We start from the raw sequence: 23,722 nt of genomic DNA, 5'->3' as shown, positions 1-23,722 counted from the left end.
GAGACGGCCGGCTTCGTGGTTTCTTATCTTCATTTTTTTTCATCAACCCCATATTCCACCTCCTAGCCGCCGGCCAAGGCCCTCCCAATCCTTGTTGTCGGCCACCTATTCTCCCTTCACCTCCCCACCATCCAAATTCCCCAAGCCCTTCCCCTTCCCTCCCCCAAGCTCCACATAATCCCCCCTCACCTAGCCGCCGACCCCTTGCCCGAAACCCTTCAACCCGCCGGCCCTAGCTCCCCTCCTTCATTGCTTTCCCTTGTCTAATTTGGATTGGTACAATTTGGGACAGATTTTGATTTCAAATTCAAACAATTTGAACTTTAAAATCTTTCCTAAATTACCAAGGTTATTTTAGGAAAGTTTCCAAATTAAATCAATTTGAATTTCATATTCAAATTGGATTTAATTAAATACTTTCCTAATTCTCAAACTCAAATTAAGTAAGCATTAACACTTGATTGAAGCCCTTTCCCCCTATAAATGCCGCCGGCCCCCCTCTTAGGTTTGGGATAGGAAATATTTCCTAAAACCAACTCCTACTTTGGGAATAAATTCAAATTTCCCTTTTCCTTTCCTAGCTGAAATTTCCAAAGCTCCTACACCTCCTTATTTCTTTCCAAAAATCAAATCTTACAATGTGGAAACAAATTCCCTAATCCCCTCATCATTGCCGCCGGCCTCTCTCTCCATACCCGTCCCCTCTCTCTCTCAAATCTCCCTCTCTCCACTTAACTCCCCACCGAAATTTAAGGATTGGATTTTCCCTCTTGAAGTTCCATCCTTTGATTTTCTAAACCTGAAATTTAATTTCAGATTTTGGAAGGAAACTAACTCATTCTTGGCCTCTTCTCTACGTCCCGTTGACGAGAAAATTCAATCTCTTCAACAATAGTCAAGAGTGCTAGTAATCGTTGCGAGGACTTTCGTCATCAAGCATCCATGCATGGCCGATCCGAAAATTGAATACGGCCTAACCTACGACGAACACAGGTTTGTGTGCATCTTACATTCAAACTTCTTCGACGTCAACCTGAGGGTCGACCACACGGTGAAAGATTATATCGATCAGATCTTGGATACCTTGGTGGAAGCCATCGAGGAGTAATTGGAGATCGTTGAGTGGAGGATCGCAACCGATCCTTGACGAAGGTTTCCTACGCTTCCTTTTTCTCTTATTTCTTGAATCTAACTTTTCTCGTGGTATTGATTGTAGTCACGAAGGCCGACCATAGCCTGCTTCTGCTAAGCTTAGTAAACGTAGGGTTTTGGGTGTATTCATGTGCTGACTAATCTCACTGTCAGACTTGAGATTCTTATTGAAACTACTACTCCGGCATAATGTTGTTTTCTAATTTATTTTTAAGTTTGAAATTTCTAGTTATGTGACTTAGCCTAAGCGGGCGTGACCCCTTTTACGTTTTATTTCGTTGTTTTAATTGCTAATAGTTTTCTTCATTATTGTTCTAATCAAAAGTTGTGCAAATTCTTGACAAAATCATTGCATTCATACGTAGTCCATTTACTTTTAGCTCAGTCACTCAAAAATGGTTTATCTTACTGATTTAGGGTGCTTCTCTGCATGATGCAATTGAAAGACTTCTAGCACGAGATACTCCAGGTGATCGACTTAAGACCTCATGGGCAAATATTATTGCTAGCTGTTCTCAGATAAAGTTCCAGGATTTTTGTCTAGAACTTCAACTGTTAGAGAAGTCACATGCATGCCTATTGGAGTTGGATGAATTTTCTATTGACTCTCAGTGTCTTCACAGTACTTCATTGTTCAGAAAATCTCTTGATTCATTGCTTGTGCATGGAAAAATGAATGAATTATCTATAAGCTGCAGCAATATGAAATTTGGCGTGAAGGAGAATGAGCGGATAAAGTGGATAGCATCCTTGTTGGGCCTATCTGCTCATTTCAAACTGATTGGGTTTCATCCTTTGAGCAACTACATACATGTTCCATCATTAGTGGTTAAACTTTCACCGGAAGTTATTCCTCTGCTTCTGTTGATAGTAGATGCATTTTCTTCTAAAAAACATGGTGTCTTCAGGACTGGAAAGGAACTGTGGAGGATTGCTGCAAATAGAATTGGTCATTTAACATTAGGGGCGAGGTCTTCTGTGCAAAATATAGCTAAGATGGTGGTGTTATGGTCACGCTATGTTCATGCTTATAGTTGTTTACTAACTTTGGTTGGAAGTTTAGCTGAAGTATATTTGAAAGAAACTGCAGGCAAGCATTCCATGGACAGAAAGCTGATTATTCAAGCTAAACATCAATTGGGTTTAATTTTTCATCTTGAAGAAAAATTGCCTGCACAAATGGTGGTTCAAGCACGACGAATAGCACGATATAAGAGATTTCATGTCTCAACTGATCTCAAAAAACCCATGTGTTTTTTCAGCACATTACTAAGAAATATTCTAGCACCTTTTTGGCTTCTCTGGAAAGTGATCTGCTTCATTTTTCAAGCAGTGTTGTATTTTGCTTTAAATTTCAATTTTGTCAGGCCAAAAACACTTGGAAGCATTCATTCTTCTTGCTTCAGCTTTGAAGAAGTCTTTATTTCGTTCTCTCATTCAACTTATGTTCATTTTCCTGTCACTAAAAATGTAAAAAGGGAGGAAAAGCAGAACTTGCCTTCGTTTTATCTCACTTTAAGGCAGCTGTGCTTATTTTCCAAAACGGATGAGACTATAATATCTTTTTTAGCAGCTCTCGGGGAAATTAAACTTTGTCTTGCCGATTCGTTGCAAATTCTACTGGACCATGATTTGACAATCAAGAAAAACCGTTCTTCTAGAGCAGGTTATCCTGAGGGTATTATTGATGAGTCAAAGGTCATCCTTTGGGGTGACCCTGATTCATTATATCCTCCTCAAGTAATATGTAATGATGATTCTTTGAAGCACTTTTGTGTTATTTTGGAGAATGATTTTAGAGACCTGTTGTCATACTGGAATGAAATTAGAGGGAAACATGAAGCAAATGACCTGCATAAGGGAGAGGCATTTCTATTGTGTGGACTGAAGTACTTCCTTATAGATCCCTATGTCAAGGATGGAGCTTGTGGACTGTTGAAATACAGCCTTAATATCGGGAAAATGAACCTTGATTTGGATTATTCATCTATTCTATCAGCTGCTCTTATGTTTAGACAGCTGGAGGATCACTCTCAATGGACAACTAGAGCTGGGATCACACCCGCCATATCATGCCCTTCAAGCGTTCTTTTAGATAAATCTAGAATTAACATGGAAAATGAGGTAGAATTCTATGCAAACAAAATCGTTGATGCTGTTCTTAACATGATTCCCGATAAGAACATTCATGTTGGAGCAGTCAGTGCAGGCCTTAGTGTTCGAGTATCACTTGAAGAGGTATTTTTAGGTTACATAGAAAAAGATATCAGTCCTGTAATTTCCCAAGGGAATAGCTTCCATTGGCTTAAAATTGATATAGGGAATACAGAATTTGTCATCTGGCCTGCTTCTAAATCTGTATTATCTGCAATGACTGCAGAAACTTTTTTTGTAGAAGTACCTTCGGAGTATCTTTGGTTGGTGGAGCTACAAAATTTGGATGCTCATCAGGAAGAAAATACAGATGATAAATTTATTTCACATGCGCGCATCTCATTGAATGCTTGCCTAAGGACAAATGTGGTCAATGTTTCATCTGATTTTGTGTTGACTAAGCACTCACATATTGTTGAACCGATTTCAATTACAACCAAGGCCTCAATTTGCAGGTATAACTCAATACATTCATTTAATGCTGCAGTATTTCATTTGGAAGTTGTACTTACCTCTTAAATAGTCTCTCATTATTTGGAATCTATACTATTTCAACGTAGCGAGACATATTTTTTGCTTTTGTGAATAGCCAGTTTAAACATTTATTGGAAATAATTTCATCAAAATCAAATAAATTCTTAATTTTAATTTAACTTCTAAATATATTTAAGATCTAATATCAAAAACCTCAGATAAATTTATTTATATAGGATATTCGCTGCAAGAAAATTGATTCCCATATTAATTTCTTTAATTTATTTATATTTTTTGCTTGAGAGTTCTTGGAGAGATTGAAATCCCTAGGTGAGGGAATCCAATCACCCACCAGTCGTAGGAAGCGTCCTGGCTCATGGTTACCTTCTCCTTTCTTTCTCCTCTTCTCCTTCCCCATCTCCCACCGGCCGAACTCCTTCCAACCCGCCGGCCAAGCCCCTCCTCCCCTCCTCTTTCTCCCTTAAGCTGCCGGCCCTCACACTGATGAGGACATCAGCCAGAGATTTCGACATGTGTGCCATCGACAGAATCGTAGATCGACGGTTATGATTCGAAGCCTTTACTTTTGATGTATTTTATGTTTTGTTTACTTTGCATTTCAGTTTTTTTATTTTACCCATATGGGTAGTGAGTTCTTATTGTAGCCCCGAGGGCATTTGAGTCTTTCTTCTTTTCTTTATTATTGAGGCTTATATATAGAGGTCTTTTGCTTTGTATGAGGATGATGATTACTTAATAAAATTTCAGAATTTCTTTCTCTCTAGCTTGTGAGTTCTTGAGTGGTGAGGTCCCAAGTGTGGGCAAAGCAATACCCGCCAGTCGCAGAGGTGCTCCGGGCTCGTGGTCCAACCTCTCCCTTGTTGAAGCCGCCAGCCATAGCCATCCCTCCCCCTTGTGCCAAGCCGCCGACCCTAACCTCCCTGGAATCCACCCGCCAGCCACACCCGACCTCCCCTTCCTCCTTACCCGTCGACCCCTCTCCCTTCTCCCACCATAGTGCCGGTCTACCCTCCCAAACCCAACCCACCTTCACCCAATCGAACCCTAGCCGCCGGCCCCCCTCTTTGGATCCCCTTGATGATTAATTCAATCATTATTATTGCTTGCCTAAATTAGCTAAGTTGATTTGGAAAGACTAATCCTATTTGAAATTCAAATTTCAATTCTCAAATACTTTCATAAATTAACTCATCTAAATTAGGAAATCACCTCAATTAAGATCTAATTTAAATTCAAATTAGATTTGATCCCTTGAATTGATTCCTAATTTAATATCATGAATTAGAAAGCATTAAATTACCCTCCAATCCCTTCCTTTCTCATATATGTCGCCAGCCCCTCCCTTGGCCCAATTGGAATTTGAATTGAATTCTAATTTCCCTCCCTCCATTAACTCATTTAATTAATTACCTTTTCTTGGTAATTAAAAGAATCCAAACCCTCCTAACCCAACCGTCACCTCCCTCTCCACCCGAAACCCTAACCCCTCTTAACCCTAGTCGATCCCTCCTCCACCCGAGAACCCCAATCCGCCGCCCCTCATTTCTACTCCCTTTGTTCACCGACGGCTCCTCCAAGGTTCAAAACCACGAATACTCCCATGTTCATGGATGGCCGATCCTGAAGTCGACCACGGATTTGTCGACATCGTTTAATTGCCCTTCTTTGATCCCGACTGGGAATTCGAGGACTTCGTTGAAGACTACACAAATCGCATACTCTTTATTCTTGCCGAGACGATCAACAAACAACGACCAATTGTACATTGGCACATCATCGGATGTCCATCAACTTCCCCTCCTCCGGATACTTCTCCGGCAAACAATACCTTAAGCGTCACTTATCTCGTGGTGGCATCACTAGGGTTACTTTTAATCTTTCTCCGCTAAACACCACTTTCAGGAGCAAGAGTCAGGGAACTCAAGGTAAACATTTCTTATTGTTAAGCCGTGGATTTTTGTTATTCATTGCCGCTAGTTTTACTTATTTATTTTGTTGTTATTTGTAAGTATCCTTTTAATATCGTTTGTAATTGTATGCTATTACATAATTTCCAATTGAAAATTCGGAATCTAACTTGATGAAACATAAGATTTACAATTAGCAAAGTTTTTCAAATTCTTATTAATTTCCAAAGCAATTCTTGTTTTCATATATGTTTCACATCACTTTCACTTAGTAAGTGTTTTCCTAGGATAACTTTATTTATACTTTCTCTGAAACCAGTTCTGTTTTTTTGGTTCTTTGATTGTCTATGTTGGAATGATGAATTGCTGGATTTTAAAGTGGTATGGAAAGACTGATACACGCTGTTAGTTTTATGATGTTGTGCTCTTAATGATATGCTCATATTCAACACATGAGTCTATTGTTTAAAGATTTAATTATGGTGCTAACATATGTAATGAGGTAAATGTATGATTAAATGAGCATATTTGCACGCAGTCAAATTGATTCTGATAAGAAAATCAATGCTTTCATTTTGTACTTAAGTGCTTCTGTTTATTCTAATATCTTTCTAATATCTGATATTATTTTTTCAGAAACTATCACCATACCTTCTATGGGACAACTGATGTTGTTTCTGTAGCTCTTTCTTTAATATCATCCAGTATCGGTGTATTATTTTACATGGATGAGCTCAGAACTTTATTTCAGGTGACGGTTTTTGCTTAGTCTCAACTGAAGCCTTTTTCCATTTCTAATTCTATATTGTTATGTTTCCATTTTTGTATCTTGCTAAATGAGATCTGCATTGTGATGCTCTTTGCATAGTTCTTTGGTTAGCTACTGAAACAAGTATTACAGTTCTTTCTTAACAGAGACCCTGCATTGGTGGAAGCTCCATACATTGGGAATAACTTTTTTTTTTTTCCTGACTTCTCTTGTATAACAAGGACACTTTATAAGGTTGATAACACCTTTTTACTAACGCTTCCATTTCTATTACTATTTTGTTTGTCATAAATGTTATTTTTTCCTAATTGGTAATGTCTTACTGTTTGATTTGTTTGTAATTGACTCGTGAATAACTTATAAAGGTGGACTTGAACTCATTTAAGATATGAAGACTAAAAATACAAAAACAATTTAAAGTGGATTTTAACTGAAGCGTTCCATGCATCAAGTTACTTAAGCCCCTCAAACACTACAACTTGATCAGTTTGTGAATGTTATAATAAACGATCTACTTGAACCTAAATGATTGAAGCCCAACTTATGTTATGTTAGTTGATGAATCAAGTTTATATTTGCCTTCATGGCCTATTAGTTAACAAACAAGTCAAACTTGAATGGTTCCGGCATTGAGCTAGATAGACACCCCTAAGTGGAGGAAATATAGCTAATATCCTATATTGATTATATCATAATCCCTAAGTTCCTATTTATAAAGAAAAAGACCCCTAAAGATAATTACAAAATAAAATAAAGACTAGATGACTATTTTTAAATAGATAAGCCCAAACAAAACTGAATGGAAAGTTAGAAATTTCCTAAAACGAAACTCACAAATATGTCATAAAATAACTTATTAACCACATTGTTGCACCAAACGTATGTCTTGTTTGAACGATCATTTTCCACTAAGTTTAATATTTTTTTACTTTTTTACAGTGTTATCTTTTTGAGGCTTGTCTTAATTTTTTGGATATAAGCTATGGAACAATGAATGCTATGCTTGTGATTTTATGAATTTCTTGATTATATTTTATTGTTGTTTTTTTTTTTTTGGAGAGCTAAGAGTTAGAATGATGACAGCAAATGAGAGATTTCAATCCTAGGATATCAGGTTTAAAGGTGCATGCTAGAATGACGGTGTGTTAGACAGACATACTGACTGCTGTATTGAAACACTTTCTGCCATGCCCTATCGTCCAACTACTTATTATTTTGCAGTAATGCTACATTTTTTTATTCTATTTACAGAAGATTTGAGAGATAGTCTTGTTTGAATATACAATTGTATAAATTAATATAGTGGTGAGCTGTATATAAAAATAAAAACTATGTAACATTAATATCTCGCTTGAATCAACAAGACAGAATGCCAAACACGATAATACTGAGTAAATAATATATTGTTAGTTGTTTTAAACATTTATCCTGAATTTAGTCACATAGATGGTTCATCTAATTACACATCTTTTCCTTCAAATTTCATATCTATAGCTTAAGAATGTGTCATATCAATATGTCTAAGTTAAGGTCATCTTTATCCCATAGGCTTTAGTATAATGAGGTCGTATTGACTCCATAGCCTCTAGGCTTCATCATACTGAGTTTGCATTGCCTGCCCTACAATGCTCATCGGGATTGCAGTGCCTCACCTCCCTATCATCTAACACGTTTTCTTAGGTTTATTAGATACTGTTCACTGCATTTTCTTTAACTTGTAATTAAACATGTTATGCATTATTTAAAATAGACATGTAATTTTCGTGCATGTATAACAAAGGTGATTGCCAATAGCATATGTGTTTGCTTTTTTAAAAATATTATCAATTAGCAAAATTTTTACATAATTTTAAACTTGAATCATTAAAATCTATACATGGTCGTTTGCACATGGATACTAATTTGTGGATATACATTCAACAATAGCAAGAATTTCTATGCATTTCATACTTAACTTTAATTTGAGTGCAATTGTACGTGCAAAAAGCCTAATAACTCACTTCTTGAATTAAAAGATCGCATCTCTTATCTCTGCGATGAGCTATCTCCCTAATTTGATACCACATACTCTCCCGCGCATATATGTCACCCATATGAGCCTAATTTCTTAAGTTGATACTTCCCGCAAATTTCAATCTGCATTAAATATCAACATTAGAGTTATTCTCAAAATGATATACCTCATCATTTCCTCTCTTCATATATGTCTAGAATATTCCTCTCCTAATATACTTTGAATTAGATTTGATTAAAACTTTAAACAAAAAAACATCATTTACTCAAAATGAATATTTTACACAAATACCAAATTCTTACCCTTTTTTCTTCTTTCTCCTGTCGTATCTCTTCTTTCTTCTCTTTTTCTTCCTTCTTCTACTTCTTTTCTTCTTCCCTAATTTTTTTTGCTTACCCGATTTTCCCCTCACCTTTGGCTACACCCAACTCCCACCTTAAATTCTCCTGCCTGTGAGAATGCCCTCCAAACCGATAGCTTATGGGTGAAAATAAGTTTATTTAGGGAATGCAATCTAGATTAAATATGTTTACATATGAAATTCCCTCAAGTGCCCCTCTACTCCACTACATGCATGCTGCTGAAAGTACCCAATTCCTTCAATAAAACTGCCTGTGCAACAATGATGTGTATAATGGAACAGTAAAGTGAATTTTAATTTTAGGAAATTTATTTAAACGGGATTTAATTTAATAACTTTCACACTTTTGCAAATTAGCATATACTTCTATATTTAATTTAATACATTTAACAATTAGAACACAATGACACGTTTTTGATGATTTTTGTGAAAGTATTTTGAGATATATTTGAATTGAAGAAATTAGGGTATTATGCTAAACTTGTCAAAATCAAGTGAAATATCAAAATAGTCGTGTTGAAAGACCAAAATATTCAAGTTTTGATTAGCTGATTGTCTAAATTGGAGAATTAGAAAAGTTTGAGATTAAACTGAACTCTCATCTAGTTGGGAATCATTTTGATCATTTATTTCAATTATATGCTTGGATCAACTTTCCATTTTACTCAAGGTAGCCTATTGTTTTTTATTTAAAAAATAAACATGCTATGCACGTGGTTTCTTAAATTTTTTAATAATAAACTTAGTCATTTTTTTCAGTTAAGTTGGATTAACCTAACTTGGATATTTTAATCTATTATGAACTTGATTTGTTTCAGAGTTTTGAAGGCATGCTTTTGGAGGTGGCTTTTTCATATAATAATATTGCTTCAGATGGTCTTGGGAGTTTGCAAGATCTTGTTAGAAAATCAAGGGATGATTTTCGCTCAGTCGCAATTGATTATGGCTCAAATCTCCACAGTAGTGTTCTTTTAATTAGTGCAACTTTTGAGCTTGAATCTATGGACATTATTTTAGGTGAATTAAGGAAAGCCCAAAATACAAGGACTTCAAAATATGATGATCTTTCCCATTGTAGCAGGTCCAATTTGAGCTTGTACTTAAATAAGGAGACGAGAGGTTTGGATTTGCCTAATTTACTTGGTGTTGGACTAGGATTCTCTATTCAAAAATCTTGCTTGAAACTTTCTTTGGAAGCAGATACTTGTGACGTGTTTATTGATCTATCAGGACTTCAGACAATTCTACTTGATCTTCATTGTATTATGAAAATATCTAATGACATGATTCAGATGAAGGACATACTTTCTTTGAAACAGAGTTATCGGTTTCATCTTGCTCATTGTAGGTTAAAGTTGCATGCTAGTTTTCACTGTGGTATTATAGGTTGTTCCAATCCTAGCAATGCGATACATAGCCTTGATTCCACAAATTGTCAGACTTCATATGAAATTGAAGAGTCTCATTGCAAGGATGGAATGCCAAGCATCCTTGATGATGCTGATCTTATGTATGAGTTTGGTAATTTGCAAGCTACAAATACTCATGGACCAGCTTCAGTTTACTCATTTGTAGTTGTTGCTGAACTTGGTGATATAATTGTGTCAGAGTATCATGACACAGTCCTATTTAAGAGAGAAAATCAACCGTCCAGGTTTAAAATGTTGATATTTTCTGGTGAAGGCCTTCATAAAATTGTTTGCAAGATAAAGGTACTGCAATTTTATTGTTAAATTGTTAATATTTGGTCTCATTTCAAAGTAGAGATGAAGGTCCGCTTATTGTATTATGCCTACCTTGATTTATGTGGTTTCAATGAGATGACATTAATGTATTTACTTTTCTCCATTTTCATTTTTCCTTATAACTTTGTGATTTCCTTATGCTATTGCAAGTGTGAAATTTTAGAACTGTCGTTTTCATCATCAATTTTATAACCCATACTCCAAATTGGGAACACTATCTTCCATTTACTTCATATTCAATACTTTGTAGTTGCTAACTAATGTGATCCAATGTAACGTATGTCAGGGTGGCTTTATCTTTCTTGAAGCATTAGCTTTAACTAAGTTGCTCCACTGTTTTCAAGTGTATTTGCTGTTGATTGCAAGCTTTCCATTAAGAATGGTTAATACATCAAGAGAATCATCCATCTCCAGGGTTTCTGCAGATAATTTGGTGTCACCAGGTTCACCATCTAGGAATGAGCAAGTTATAAACTCTGCGTTATCAACTTCATCTTCAGAAATACAAAATCCTATGCGATGGAGCTTTCTTGATTTTCTTTCCATACATCTAACTCAGTCTTCAGTTATCCTTGCTGTTACAGGGTGTTCTGGTCTGTAGTTTTTATATCTAATGTTTTCTTGATTCCATCTATTCATTATGCTTATGTACTATTTGTCCTTTTTAAAGGTAAAACCGAAGAACTCGTTATTGAAGTTGATGTACTTCTAAGGCTCGTTAGTTTTGGAAGAAAGATTGTAGTGAACCTGCACCGCTTGTCAGTTTCCACACAGCACCTTCATAAAACCATGCTAAATGAAAATGGGGAGGTGCAGATACAGCATTTCTGCTCCAGAACTTCAATTGCTTCAGCCAGTGAAGCTTCATCTGAAAAAAATAGCCCACAAGGTTCAGATTATATTTCTTCTGGACCTTCTATGCCACATCCAATTTTTGATATTGAAGCAAACAATGACACATCTCATCCTTTTTATCATAGACATTTCATCTTAAAGCATCTAGTTGGTTCTGCTACAGTTGAGATAGTTGATTTGGAATGTGATAAGCTTCTTGCGGAATTCTATAGTAACTGGGCTGGAAAGGGTTCTATCTCTGGCTTGAATTTGATGATAAAATTATCTGAAATTAAGGTTAGTTATCTGATTTGTTTTCTTACATACTTATGTCCAAATTGTGTATCGCATCTTGATGTATTTGAAATGAAATAATTTACTTATTGATATTTCAGTCACTTTGTTGTAAGAACATTTTAACTAAATCCTTCCTTATTTATGACATCTTGATATTTAGAATAAAGTAGTTTGTCTCTTGTTATTCTAATCTTTTGAGATGATAACAATTTTAGCGAGTTCCCTTTTTCTTTTAATATTTACCTTGAGGAAGAAGATTGTCTTTGCTTTATGTAACTTGTCTGTGTTCATATCCTTACTCATCTTAGCTGCTCTTTAGTGAAACACTGGATAAATATGATTATGCTGCTCTTCAGCTACTTATATTTCCCTCCTGCAGTTCTAAAACTTCATTCAAGTTTTTTGGTTCACATTGCCCACTGGAGCAGAAAACTGTAGTTTCTGTTAGAAAGTACTTGAAGATTTCAAGTAAATCCTAACACTATTGATAAAATAGCAAAAACAGTCCACAACTTCAATGGAAAACAACAAAAACAGTAATTTTATTACAAGAAATCAAATAGAACGGAAAGAAGATACCAAGATACAATTGATCCTCTATTCGAGAGGAGGATCTATCTCTCCGAAATCTCTAGACGCCGCTAAAGCCCAAAAACCTAAACCTAAGAGATATCAAATTCAGTCAAATTCAAGATGTCCTAACCCTAGGAAGACCACCTATTTAAAACAAATAATAAACAGTAAATACCCAAACAGCCCTCCCCCAATTCCCTCCCATTTCCTTGATTATTTCCCTCCCAAATCAGCTCTCAAATCAACACCTAAATCTATCATCTTGAATTAGAAAACATTTCTTAATTAACCCCCTCCAAATCAGCCACCAAATCAGCCCCCGAATATGCCCTATTTAATTAGGAAACATTTCCTTATTAATCCCCTCCAAATAAACACCCATATCAGCCCTATTCAATTAGGAAATATTTCCTAATTATCCCCTCCAAATTAGACCCCAAATCAGCCCCCAAATCTTCAATTAGAAAATATCTCCTAATTAATTCTCTTTGATTAAGAACCATCCTAAACAACTCTCTCTTGATTAGAAACTTCTTAATTCCTTAACAATCAAATCAACTGGTCCACAGTTTCTCCTTGGAGTCAGGTTGTCACTAGATGATGGGCAAACCGGTTTTTAAATTTTGACTATTGGGATCTCTAGTCAAAGCGATACGTAGATTTATTTATGAAGCTTTAGTGATGAAGTATATATGCGATATGATACCTCATAGGATAAGTGATGCGGACATCGGTACGAAGATTTGGCGCATCTATCACAGGCGGCGTCGTAAATCGATGACCATTATTTAAATTTTCAATTATGAGTTATTTTCTGCATTTTAATTCTTATTTGATGTATTTCCAGTTTTACCCCTAGGATAGTTTATGTGAGTGTTGTGGACCAAGGGGCAATTTTATAATTTTGATTTTATTTCTCATGTTGTGGCCTATATATAGGGCCTTAAGCTATTGTAATGGGGATGAAGAATTGAAATTAAAAATTTGTGTCCACACTTGTGTTCTTGTGAGAGAGCATTAGTGAGATTCCTATGGGAGGAATCGGAGAGGTTTTCACCAGCCGCAGGATGGGTCCGAGCTCGTGAATTGAAGTCCCTTGGAGAAGGGCAAAGCATCACCCGTCAGTCTTCGGAAGAGTCCAAGGCTCGCTCTATTTTGAATTTTAAATTCACAAAATTTATTTGAATTTTAAATTCAAAATCTGAGAAAATTAAATCTCCTCATTAATTCCTAAATGCAAATCAATGAGCCTTAATATCCTCTTGCTTGGCCGAATTTTCCTCAAGCCCCACCTCTTAATTTCTTCCCTAAAATCTGGTTGGACTTTGGAAATTAAATTCCCCACTTCCCTCTCAATCCCGTGAGTTCTGAAATCAATTCCTGGATTAATCAAATTATTTCCTAAATCGCTCTCCACCTCTTTGGAAACAATTTGAAACCTCACCCGACCGAATTCCTCTTAACTTTAATCCTTAAATTGCTCCCTAATCCAATTAAAGGAATTAGGAATTATTTAAACCTCCTTGCTGGCTTTGGGAAACCACCTGCCCCTGTAATGATAATTAGGATTTATTTCCTAATTTATTACTAAGCCTCTTTAGAGAAAGCTCCACACGTTTCTCAGCCAATAGTTCTTCACCTGAATGTGAAGCCTTATGTTCCCACCTCCAACACCTTTCTCCGAAGACCTTGAAACCTGAATTTTCTCTCAGGTTTTGAATTAAAAGAAAAAAAGACCTGAAGCTATTTTGCCATTCTCTTTCCCTCTCACACCTGAGAACTCCTCTCAGAATGCTTTGTTGAAAATTCTGAAATTGTTTTCAGAATATAGGAGAGGAAGTTTGGGCCTCACCTAGGCTTGCTGTCAGATTTTTGGAGAGGAGATTCTCTCCCTATCAATTCCTTTTCCCGTTCTACATCAATAAGGAAAGTGAAATCAGCCGTGTGCAGGAAATGACATTCACAGTAGTAAACCAGGGAATTGCTTTCATATTGATGTTCACGGTAACTATATAATCTTCTAGGATAATCCTTACATTATATTTGGAATGCAATTATGGCTAGATAGGAGAAGGAAATAAGCAAAAATAAATTAATCACATCTAGCAGCCTATGTGATACGATCTTATCCGTAGTTTCGGGACAAGCTGCGAATTAGGCTTGGAAATGCTCGGGATAGAAAGGCTTTGACTCGTGTAGAGTACTTGAAAGTTGAAGGACTTTTGAAGCTGACTTTGCAGAGTAATGGAAGATGAACAATCAGCCTCGACTTTGGGTCATGCACCTCCGAGCAGATGATGTTTCAACAAAGAGATCTTGATGGAGATTGTAAGCTCGGCGGGGATCTAGAAGGGAAGTCTGTGCCTCTTGGAGAATCCAAGATAAAGCTTTCGGCGGCTAGAGGAGACTGAAGTCTCGTATGAGACCTGAAGAGAAGACCGAAACTCTTGGAAACACCAAGATAAATCCTAGGCGGCCCAATGTGGGCATCAAGCGCTAAGATTTATAGAAAAACATTTTAGTTGAATTAACCAACTAAAAAAAAAACTGATCTATTCTTATTTCCAGGGCCTTAAATAGGCAGATTTACAATTAACATAAAAGTCCATCATAACTCCCAAAATCTAGAAATACAAAAGAACCACCATAATAATAATAAAAGGTCATTCTATTAAAGCAACTCATCAAGCACTTGGAGGAGATCGATGCTTGGTGATTCGACTAGGCTCTTATTTATGGGCCTCTTTAGGTTCTCGGGGGCCCAAAGTTGGTAAAGCAGCCCACTAATGCTTTCTACGCCTTCTTGATTTTGCGCGCATGTAAGTTCTCCAATGGTTATTTGAATAGGACCTTCTTGACCGTTTGCTTTATATGTAATTTTCCCTTTCTCTTAGGAAGCATTTGCCCTCAAATCGTGACCTGCATCAAAACATCTTAAATTAGAAATATTAAAAGTAACATTTAACTTCATACACGCCTAGCAATTTGAGCTTGTAGGGGCTGTCATTGATGCGTTCTAAAACTGAAATGGTCGATCTCCTCATGGAAGTAGATCTTCTCTGATTTTGAAATCTTTCCTTTCTTTTATGTAACCAGACTCAATCTCCTGGCTCCAAAGAGTAATTTGATACGACCTTTGTTGGTTTGCTTAGCATACTATTTGATTTGTTGCTTAATATTAATTCTTGTCTTCTCATGAATACGCTTCAAAAAGTCTGCTTTCTTTTTACCATCTAAACTAACATGTTCAGTCACAAGCAATGGAGATAAATCTAATGGAGTTAAGGGATTAAAACCATACACAATTTCAAAAGGTGAAAACTTAGTGACAGAATGAATAGTGCAAACTAAAAATGTGGCAAGCATTCTTCCTAAGTTTTAATATTCTTTCTAATGATAGCTCTCAACAAAGTAGATAACTCTCTATTTAAAACTTCAGTTTGACAATAAGTTTGTGGATGACAGGTGGTAGAAAATAATAGTTTAGTACCTAATTTGCATCATAAAATTTTCCAAAAATAACTTAAAAATCTGACAACCCTGTCCGATACATTGGTTCTAGGCATTCCATTGTAACCTCACAATTTCTCTAAAAAACAAATTGGCAATATTTGAAGCATTACCAGTTTTGTGAATGAAACACATCATTTTAGAAAGTTTATCAACTATTACAAAGATTGAATCTTTCCCATTTGTAGTTTGAGGTAAACCTAATACAAAGTCCATTGATATATCCACCTATGGTTCTTTAGGAATCTGTAATGGCATATATAACCCATGAGGATGCATTCTTGATTTGACTTGTCTTCAAGGAACATACCTACTACAAATACATTTTACATCCCACTTTATATGTGCCTAATTTTTTGACAGTTAAAGTTTTTGCTACCCCAAATATCCCATTAACCCTCCACTATGTGATTCCCTAACCAATAATTTTCTTAGAGAACAATTTGGAACACAACTTATTTTCTCTAAAGTCTAAACAAAAGTCCATCAAATATGCAAAATTTCCCAAATGAATTATGCTTACAAGCTTGAAGTTCTTCAGGTATTCTTAATTAAAAATATCTTGAATATCCTTAAATAGTTGATCCTGCAGAAATCCATACGATTTGTTAAAATCATGTTATGTTTAATACGAAGAAATAATTACTTACAATTCAATAAAATTATAGAATTTGACAATCATAAAGTCTTTATGATTATTTGCTCCTGATATTTGAGATTGAAATTCTTCTAACATTCAAAATGATGGAAACTGAACGTGGAATTTAATATAAATGATTTTAATGAATTTCGGGATATGAAAAAATGGGGTAAAAATTTTTTTAGGAGAAACTTTCATTTTTTTTAAAAATTTTTGAGTGTTACATTAGAAAAGCATTATGAGTAGTCGAGTTTCAACCGGCCAGCTTTATTGTTAATTTTAATTATCTGAACCGAATCAAAATTGAAATAAAATTTCTGTTTGAGCCATGGTGGCTAACCTTAAAATTTAATTATATTGCTGGACAAGCCAGCTTGAGTTGGATTATTTTTTTCGAACCATCTTGATACCATTTTTGAGTTGGCTTTAATCATACGGTCAATCTTCACTTTAACCACAAAACAGCCAAACCCAACTAGGTATCTCATTGAAATTCAGACATCACATATTTTGCTTATAAAGTGCAAGATAAATCCTATTTTAACTGAAGATAATTTTGTTGAATTTTAAAATAAAAAAATTCATATTCCAATTACTGTAATTATTATGTTATCAAAGATTATTTACAAAGAAATGATACCAATAAAATCTAATTATCATTGCAACAATATAATTGATATTTAATATCCTCTTAAGAATTGCTTTCAGGTTTTAACACCCATCAAGGCTTCAATTCAGCCAAGCCCTTTCAATTTCCAACATTTAAAATCATAAAGCAGTTGATAAAGAGAAAAACTTCAGTTTTGTGGTTTACAAATTCCTGCTGCTATTGCCATGGCTGTTGTCATTTTGGATATTGATTCTCTTCCTTTGAAAGTTTCTCTCTCCTAATTGTGAAGGCATAGAAGCTCATAATTCACTACATCCTCTTGATTCAGATGGGAATATTCTTAGTGACGGCAGGTTGGTGAATAAGAGTTTTCATGTCCTATTCACTACATGAGGATGCATTAAGAAAAAAATTATTGCCACTACTTCGTTTATCACCGTACTTCAAGCTAGACAATTCAGTTATACTTGTTCTCCATGATATCTTTATTTTGTTCTATGTATTTTTCTTTGTTCTCTGATAATTCTAATTAATTGCTTTTTCAAGACTCCCATCATTTTCTTGTTATAAAATTTTGCTTGAAATTAAAAAGAAAATGGAGTCTGTAAAAGGGTGTGCGTGGATCCTTCTCAAGGCATTCAATAATTATATTCAAGTATGATCAAAGTTGATAAACCATAAATTTAAAGGCTTAACGAGGTCAATATTAACTTGAAACACTCCAAAGCACCGATTGATGACGAGGTCAATATTAACTTGAAACACTCCAAAGCACCGATTGATGCGAAATAACCGGCAGGATTATGTTCGATAATGCCTTGCCACAAAAAGTGACTAATATTTATTTTGAATAATTTTCAAAATCTTGACAACTGGACTACAATATCACACAACTGAATGAAAAATGATTTGGAGTACAAGATTTTGCTTCATTAGTTCCATGGCTTGCGCTTTGTTTTGTATATTCTTTGATTTTTGCGTATTGGGCTATGCTTTGAACTTCTTAAGTTTGTGCCTTCAATTGTCAAATCGTCATTGGTTTATTATGATGGTGTATATGAGAATAAGTTGTCATTTTGGAGACACATCTTATCTCCAATAAATGCAAGCCCAACTTACTAACGAGTATGAAAAGGCGGAGCACGAAAAGGCCCATCCTCTGAGCCTTTTATTGACATACTGCAATAATGAGTAACCAAAAAATATTTCTTACAAAGTTTTATTGCGTTGTATTACACTGAAAATTTTATGTATCGGAAGATGCATGCTCATATTTATGTTAAGCACTCGATGAAAATGACATTAGAGTCAAAATTTGCAGCTTATCCATTCAACTGCATTTGTGTTTTTAGGAGCAATAAGGAAATTACCATTTCTGCATTTCCTAGGGTCTGCAGAGTGGTAGATTTACCTCTAGTTTATCTAATTCGTATTTTTGGCTATCTAATTCGTATTTTTGGCGCAGATATTTTTATATTTGTATTCTCTCTTTTCCGAGATATTCCCGGCTGATGCTAATGGCAGCATCAAGCAAGATGTTTCCTCAAGGAACTCTGGATGGGGCGCCGATTCAGATTATAAAATTCCAGATGGTAATTGTGATGGCGTGCTTTGGTGTTCAATGACAAACTTATTTTGATAACACGGGAGTTATCTGCTTGTGTTTTGTGCAGGTGCTATTGTCGCAATTCAGGATCTTCAACAACACATGTACTTTGCTGTTGAGCATGTGGATAATAAGTTCCATATGGTGGGCACTCTTCATTATTTTCTTGTAGGAGAAAGAGCTCTTTTTAAGGTATGTTTAGAAAAATAGAAATATATAAAAGTTACTTTGAATTGTATTGCTTGTTTACTATACAATGCTGGACGTATATATAGTCTCCTACTCTCCTCCATAGGTGTTACATATGAAAAATAGTATAAAGCTTAATTACACAAAATAAAATAAAATAAAAATCCTAAAAAGAGGGGGGGGGGGGGGGATTTTTTTGAATGTTTGCATGTACACGAAGTTATATGATTTTCTTATATCTTTGAAGTTGGTAATTAACTATGGAGACTTGCTTTCATAGGCAACATTGATCTCATATCTAAATAAATCCGGACACAACATTAGAGAAAAATATGTTTTATAAAAATAAAATCTACCACTTGGTAAACTACTTGTATTTCCTTGACTTGCAGATCGAGGAGGTTCACAAGAGGGGTGGGACTTTTCTTGTGTGATCAGCTTGTTACATGTGGGGAGGTTTGACGAGCTGGATATGGGGCACATTCACTCAAAAGATTTTAAAACTTTGTTGCTTTTTGAAAGGATATTTAATTTTGTCCTCTAGATTGATTTTTTTAATAAGTTCACATTGAACTCCTTCATATTATGATCTTTTTAATTCATCATTGACTTTGTATTTTGTTTATTCTTATCAATGAGGACTGTTCGCCCAATTCCTTATATATATATATAATTTTAAAAATATTTCTTAAAATTGTTTTTTTTTTCTCTTGAAAAACTTATTCTTGCATATAAGTTTATTTAAGTTTAGCTCTCCCACATTTCTACTGTAGAGAAGCTAAACAAAAAGGATAAATCGAGTCCGCTTTTGTTTCCTGTTTATTTCGTTGTTTAAGCTGTTTTATCTTGTCTTTGACATTATGGAGAGCATTCCTCTGCATTAAATAAGATTTTTTAAAAATAAAATTATGTAATTTAAGATTGATCTTATTCAGCAGAATTTCTCTCAACTTATTTCATACAAAAATTAGAAGGATATAGATTAAAAACCATTACAAATAAAGGAGCTGTAAAAGTTATGGAGCAGTATAATTCAGATATGCTACTTATGCCAAAATATCTGACTGAACCCCAGTAAAAATGGATAAAATCATATTGCAGTCCTGATCTTGTCTTACTTATAGTGCAGTAGTTTCACCTGTCGCTTCAAAGCAAAAAAATTCAGCCAATTTAGCATGTTAGTATAATTTAGCTCTCTTTCTTCTAACCATTCCGATCTACAACATACTAGATTGTTTTTACTGTTATTATAAAGCATTTTTCTAGTTTTAAAAGTTTTTTTAAATGGAACTTTTTTTTTTTTAATTTTTTATACATTTATTTTGACTTTTTTTATTCCAAATTATTTTAAGAAAAGGTTGATTTGTGGTTTGTACGCACCACTCTAAAAAAATGCAGTCTTTGCTCCTGTTAAGGTGAGGCACCATAGGAGATGGGGGTCACGGATGCTGTGCATGTCCTTCATATCATTATATGCAAAGAACAATAAAGGTGAACCATTGTGCATGAACTTCAACCCTGGATCTGGATTTGTCGGAATTTCTGGAAGTGATGGCAATGTATCTTCCCTTTGGCAAACCTTCCAATCTGATTTTGGCCATTTTGAAGACGATGATGATCTGAAAACATATGCAACTGCACGTAAGGCATTTCATATGGTGAATCTGAAAAGCGACTGTGCTGTTGCCTTTGTTGAAGAAATGCCAGAATTTGTTAAGAAGCCCGGGAATCAACTCAAAGTGAAGCTTTTTGATGGTTATGCTCTAGAAAAAGGCATTGCTGGGCACCTTTCGAAACCCTTCTCTGATGATGCTTATATTGAGCATAAAAAATCATCCGGTTCTAGTGCAGAGAGATCTGGATTTCAGACTAGTCTGCCGCATGTAAACATTAGTGTTGACGATGCAACTTTGACCATCTTTCATGAAGTTTCTGATGTAGATGATCAACTCCCTCTCTTCCGGTGTTGCCTTGATAATATAGCTTTCCTTGGACAGATTTTATCTACCAAGCTAAGGGTTCTAAGTTCATTCAGTGCTGTTCTTCACCAATTTGATGCTAGAACGAAAATCTGGTGTGTTGGATCCTACCATCACTTCTATTTCTATTAACATGGTTGTTTCTTTTTTATTTCTACATGTGTTGTTGAAGTCAAAATTTTTGAAATAATATTTACATTTTTGAGCTACTGGATCTGCAGGAGGGAATTTATTGCTCCTATGGAATTTTTTTTATTTTATCGTTCAAGAATTACCCAGGTGGAATCATTAATTCGACAGCATGGCATTCCAGTTCATTTCTTTTTAAGGATGGGCCATGTGAGGGTTATCTTGAATATTTGATTTATTTGTTTTTTTTTTTGTATGGTTGCTGTTTTTGAGGTTAACAGTGATTTTCTTCTTTCAATTATTTTCAGTTGGATATGTCATTAACGGAGGTTTCATTAGATGCACTTCTATTTTTGATTGGAGAATTGGATTTAGCTGGTCCTTATGCTGTACGAAGGTCGTTAATTTTTCCAAACAGCTGCAAGGTTATTTCTTCTTTTCCCTTGGTGTAGAGAAAAATGCTTATCCAAAATTGCATTTACAATGAAACATGCCAGATTCACTTGTTTGGCACTTTTTTCCACCTGTTTTGGGCATCAAGTGCTTATAGAACTTGGCAGTTTGGGCTATCTGTATTTCTATGTCCAAGCCCTACCTGGCAAGTTATTGGACCAAATACTTTTATCCAAACTTGTTGCCCTTTGGAGTTTGATAAGTCAGTCGGATGCACATTAATGTTTTATTCAATTTATGTCAGGCTTACAAGATTCTTTATGTGCCAAACTTTGGCTCAGAAGTTATATTTGTCCAGGTGACTTCGAATCAGTATGATGAAATGGGATAGGTTCTTTACCTATTTCTAGTCAGGGTCTATAGGAGGGTGGGTCCCTAACCCGTTCTTTGAATTAATGATGCAAGCAAAAATTTGGCCAAATTCATCTCAGGTTTTTGTCCCAAAAATCAAATTATATCATCTTCTTTTTATTCACCAAACATCACACACACACATATATATATATATATAGGACTTGAGAGGGCAGCCAAACAACCACCATAATCATTAAATAAGCCCAATAAATCATGGAAATGAAAGGCCAAAAGACATTCCAAACACTTACAAACAGCAGTTGAAAAGGCATCCCAAAAATCAGGCCAAATTCATCCCAATCTAGCTTACAAGGGGCGGGACCAGCATAAACCGAGGAGGCCAGGAAAAAGGAAGCGAAACCCCAACAAGCATTTCACAGGAACAACAACAGCCAGGGGAAAACCAAGAGGAGAAGTCATGGGAACAACAACAACCAGGAGAAAACCGAGAAGACAAGGGGAAGGGAAGAGACATAAGGATAGGAAGAGACAAGGGGGAAGAACTAAAATTCATGCCAATTAATGAGGTATCATTAGATCAAGCATTAATGAGCTAAAAACTAAGTAGAACTCAACAATTTCAGCTCAAAACCAAGCAACCAAAGCCTACCCGAGAGCAGCCAAGACCCCAAACAGAGAAACAGCAAGCAGCCCAAGGACAAAAACCAAGAGGTAGCAAGCAACCCAAAGCTTGCGTACATCAATTCTCCCCCACTTAAAAAACTCATCTTCTGATGAGGAAGCTTCAAAATTTTGGTGATCCGGTATTTCAGATTCTTGGATTAGAATATCATACTTTCATTTGATGGCTTTCATTTCTCGTTCAAATTTTGCTAGAAGTGAATGCTTCTTGGACTCGAATCTATCGTCACATAATTGTAGTTGTTCTTAAATTCTGAGAAGTTCGATCTGTATCGGGTCTGAAGAACTTTCTTGTGACGAGATCCATTGACTTTTAGGAATAGATTCTTTCATTGCAGATGGATAGCTTTCTTGATTGCTTTCCACATGATGTTTATCCATCTTGACTTAAAAAGACACAAAACCTAGGAAGACACCAACCAAAGCTCTGATACCAATTTGATGCAAGCAAAAATTTGGGACCTTCCCAAATTTTTGCAAGCAAAAAGTTATGCTTCCTAGATAATAAAAAAATTACATAGATTGCCTCAAAATGGACAAATTAGACAAAAACAAACTAATATAATATAAAAGACGCTTACAAACGACACTTGCAAACTTTTAAAACATAAAGACACCTTAAACACCTAAAGGAGCTCTTCTTTGCTTGATTGAGAAGAAGAATATAAGTGGGGTGGTCACTTGCGGATAGAAGAAGTAGGTTAGAAGCCGAGACGAAAAGGAGGAGAACAAGCTCGCAAGCTTTCCTAGAAGAAGGAGAAGGGTTGGAACAAGCTCGCAAACTTTTCCAAGAAAGAAGAAAAAACCTCTCAGGTTTTTGTCCCAAAAATCACATTATATCATCATATTTTTATTCACCAAACATCACATATATATAGGACTTGAGAGGGCAGCCAAATAGCCACCACAATCATTAAATAAGCCCAATAAATCTTGGAAATGGAAGGCCAAAAGACATTCCAAACAGCAGCAAATAGCAGCTGAAAAGGCATCCCAAAAATCAGACCAAATTCATCCCAATCTAGCTTATAAGGGGCGGGACCAGCAGAAACCGAGGAGGCCAGGAAAAAGGTGGCGGAACCCCAACAAGCATTTCACGGGAACAACAACACCCAGGGGAAAACCAAGAGAAGTCACGGGAACAACAACAGCCAGGAGAAAACCGAGGAGACAAGGGGAAGGAAAGAGACAAAAGGATTGGAAGAGACAAGGGGGAGGAACTAAAATTCATGTCAATTAATGAGGTATCATTAGATCAAGCATTAATGAGCTAAAAACTAAGTAGAACACAACAATTTCAGCTCAAAAC

At 35.6% G+C, this 23,722-nt stretch overlaps 1 protein-coding gene across 2 annotated transcripts in view; it reads left to right on the top strand.

Moving 5' to 3' along the window:
• LOC110108336 overlaps positions 1-23,722 on the top strand; it is a 79,433-nt gene that overhangs the window by 4,001 nt on the left and 51,710 nt on the right. Inside the window, exons 3-13 of one of the 2 annotated variants that reach the window (XM_028699411.1) lie at positions 1,570-3,761; positions 6,345-6,459; positions 6,610-6,711; positions 9,671-10,564; positions 10,884-11,190; positions 11,268-11,728; positions 18,527-18,653; positions 18,735-18,859; positions 20,272-20,930; positions 21,057-21,174; positions 21,273-21,389. In XM_028699411.1, the coding sequence (XP_028555244.1) occupies positions 1,570-3,761; positions 6,345-6,459; positions 6,610-6,711; positions 9,671-10,564; positions 10,884-11,190; positions 11,268-11,728; positions 18,527-18,653; positions 18,735-18,859; positions 20,272-20,930; positions 21,057-21,174; positions 21,273-21,389 (5,217 nt within the window). The remainder of the gene's footprint in view (positions 1-1,569; positions 3,762-6,344; positions 6,460-6,609; positions 6,712-9,670; positions 10,565-10,883; positions 11,191-11,267; positions 11,729-18,526; positions 18,654-18,734; positions 18,860-20,271; positions 20,931-21,056; positions 21,175-21,272; positions 21,390-23,722) is intronic. The other variant, XM_028699412.1, reaches the window with a different exon arrangement.

The sequence above is a fragment of the Dendrobium catenatum genome, unplaced genomic scaffold (assembly GCF_001605985.2).
Source record: "Dendrobium catenatum unplaced genomic scaffold, ASM160598v2 fragScaff_scaffold_1282, whole genome shotgun sequence".
Classification (NCBI taxonomy): Eukaryota; Viridiplantae; Streptophyta; class Magnoliopsida; order Asparagales; family Orchidaceae; genus Dendrobium; species Dendrobium catenatum.
Note: the sequence above shows the minus strand (reverse complement) of the source record. Positions and strands in the feature narration are given on the sequence as shown.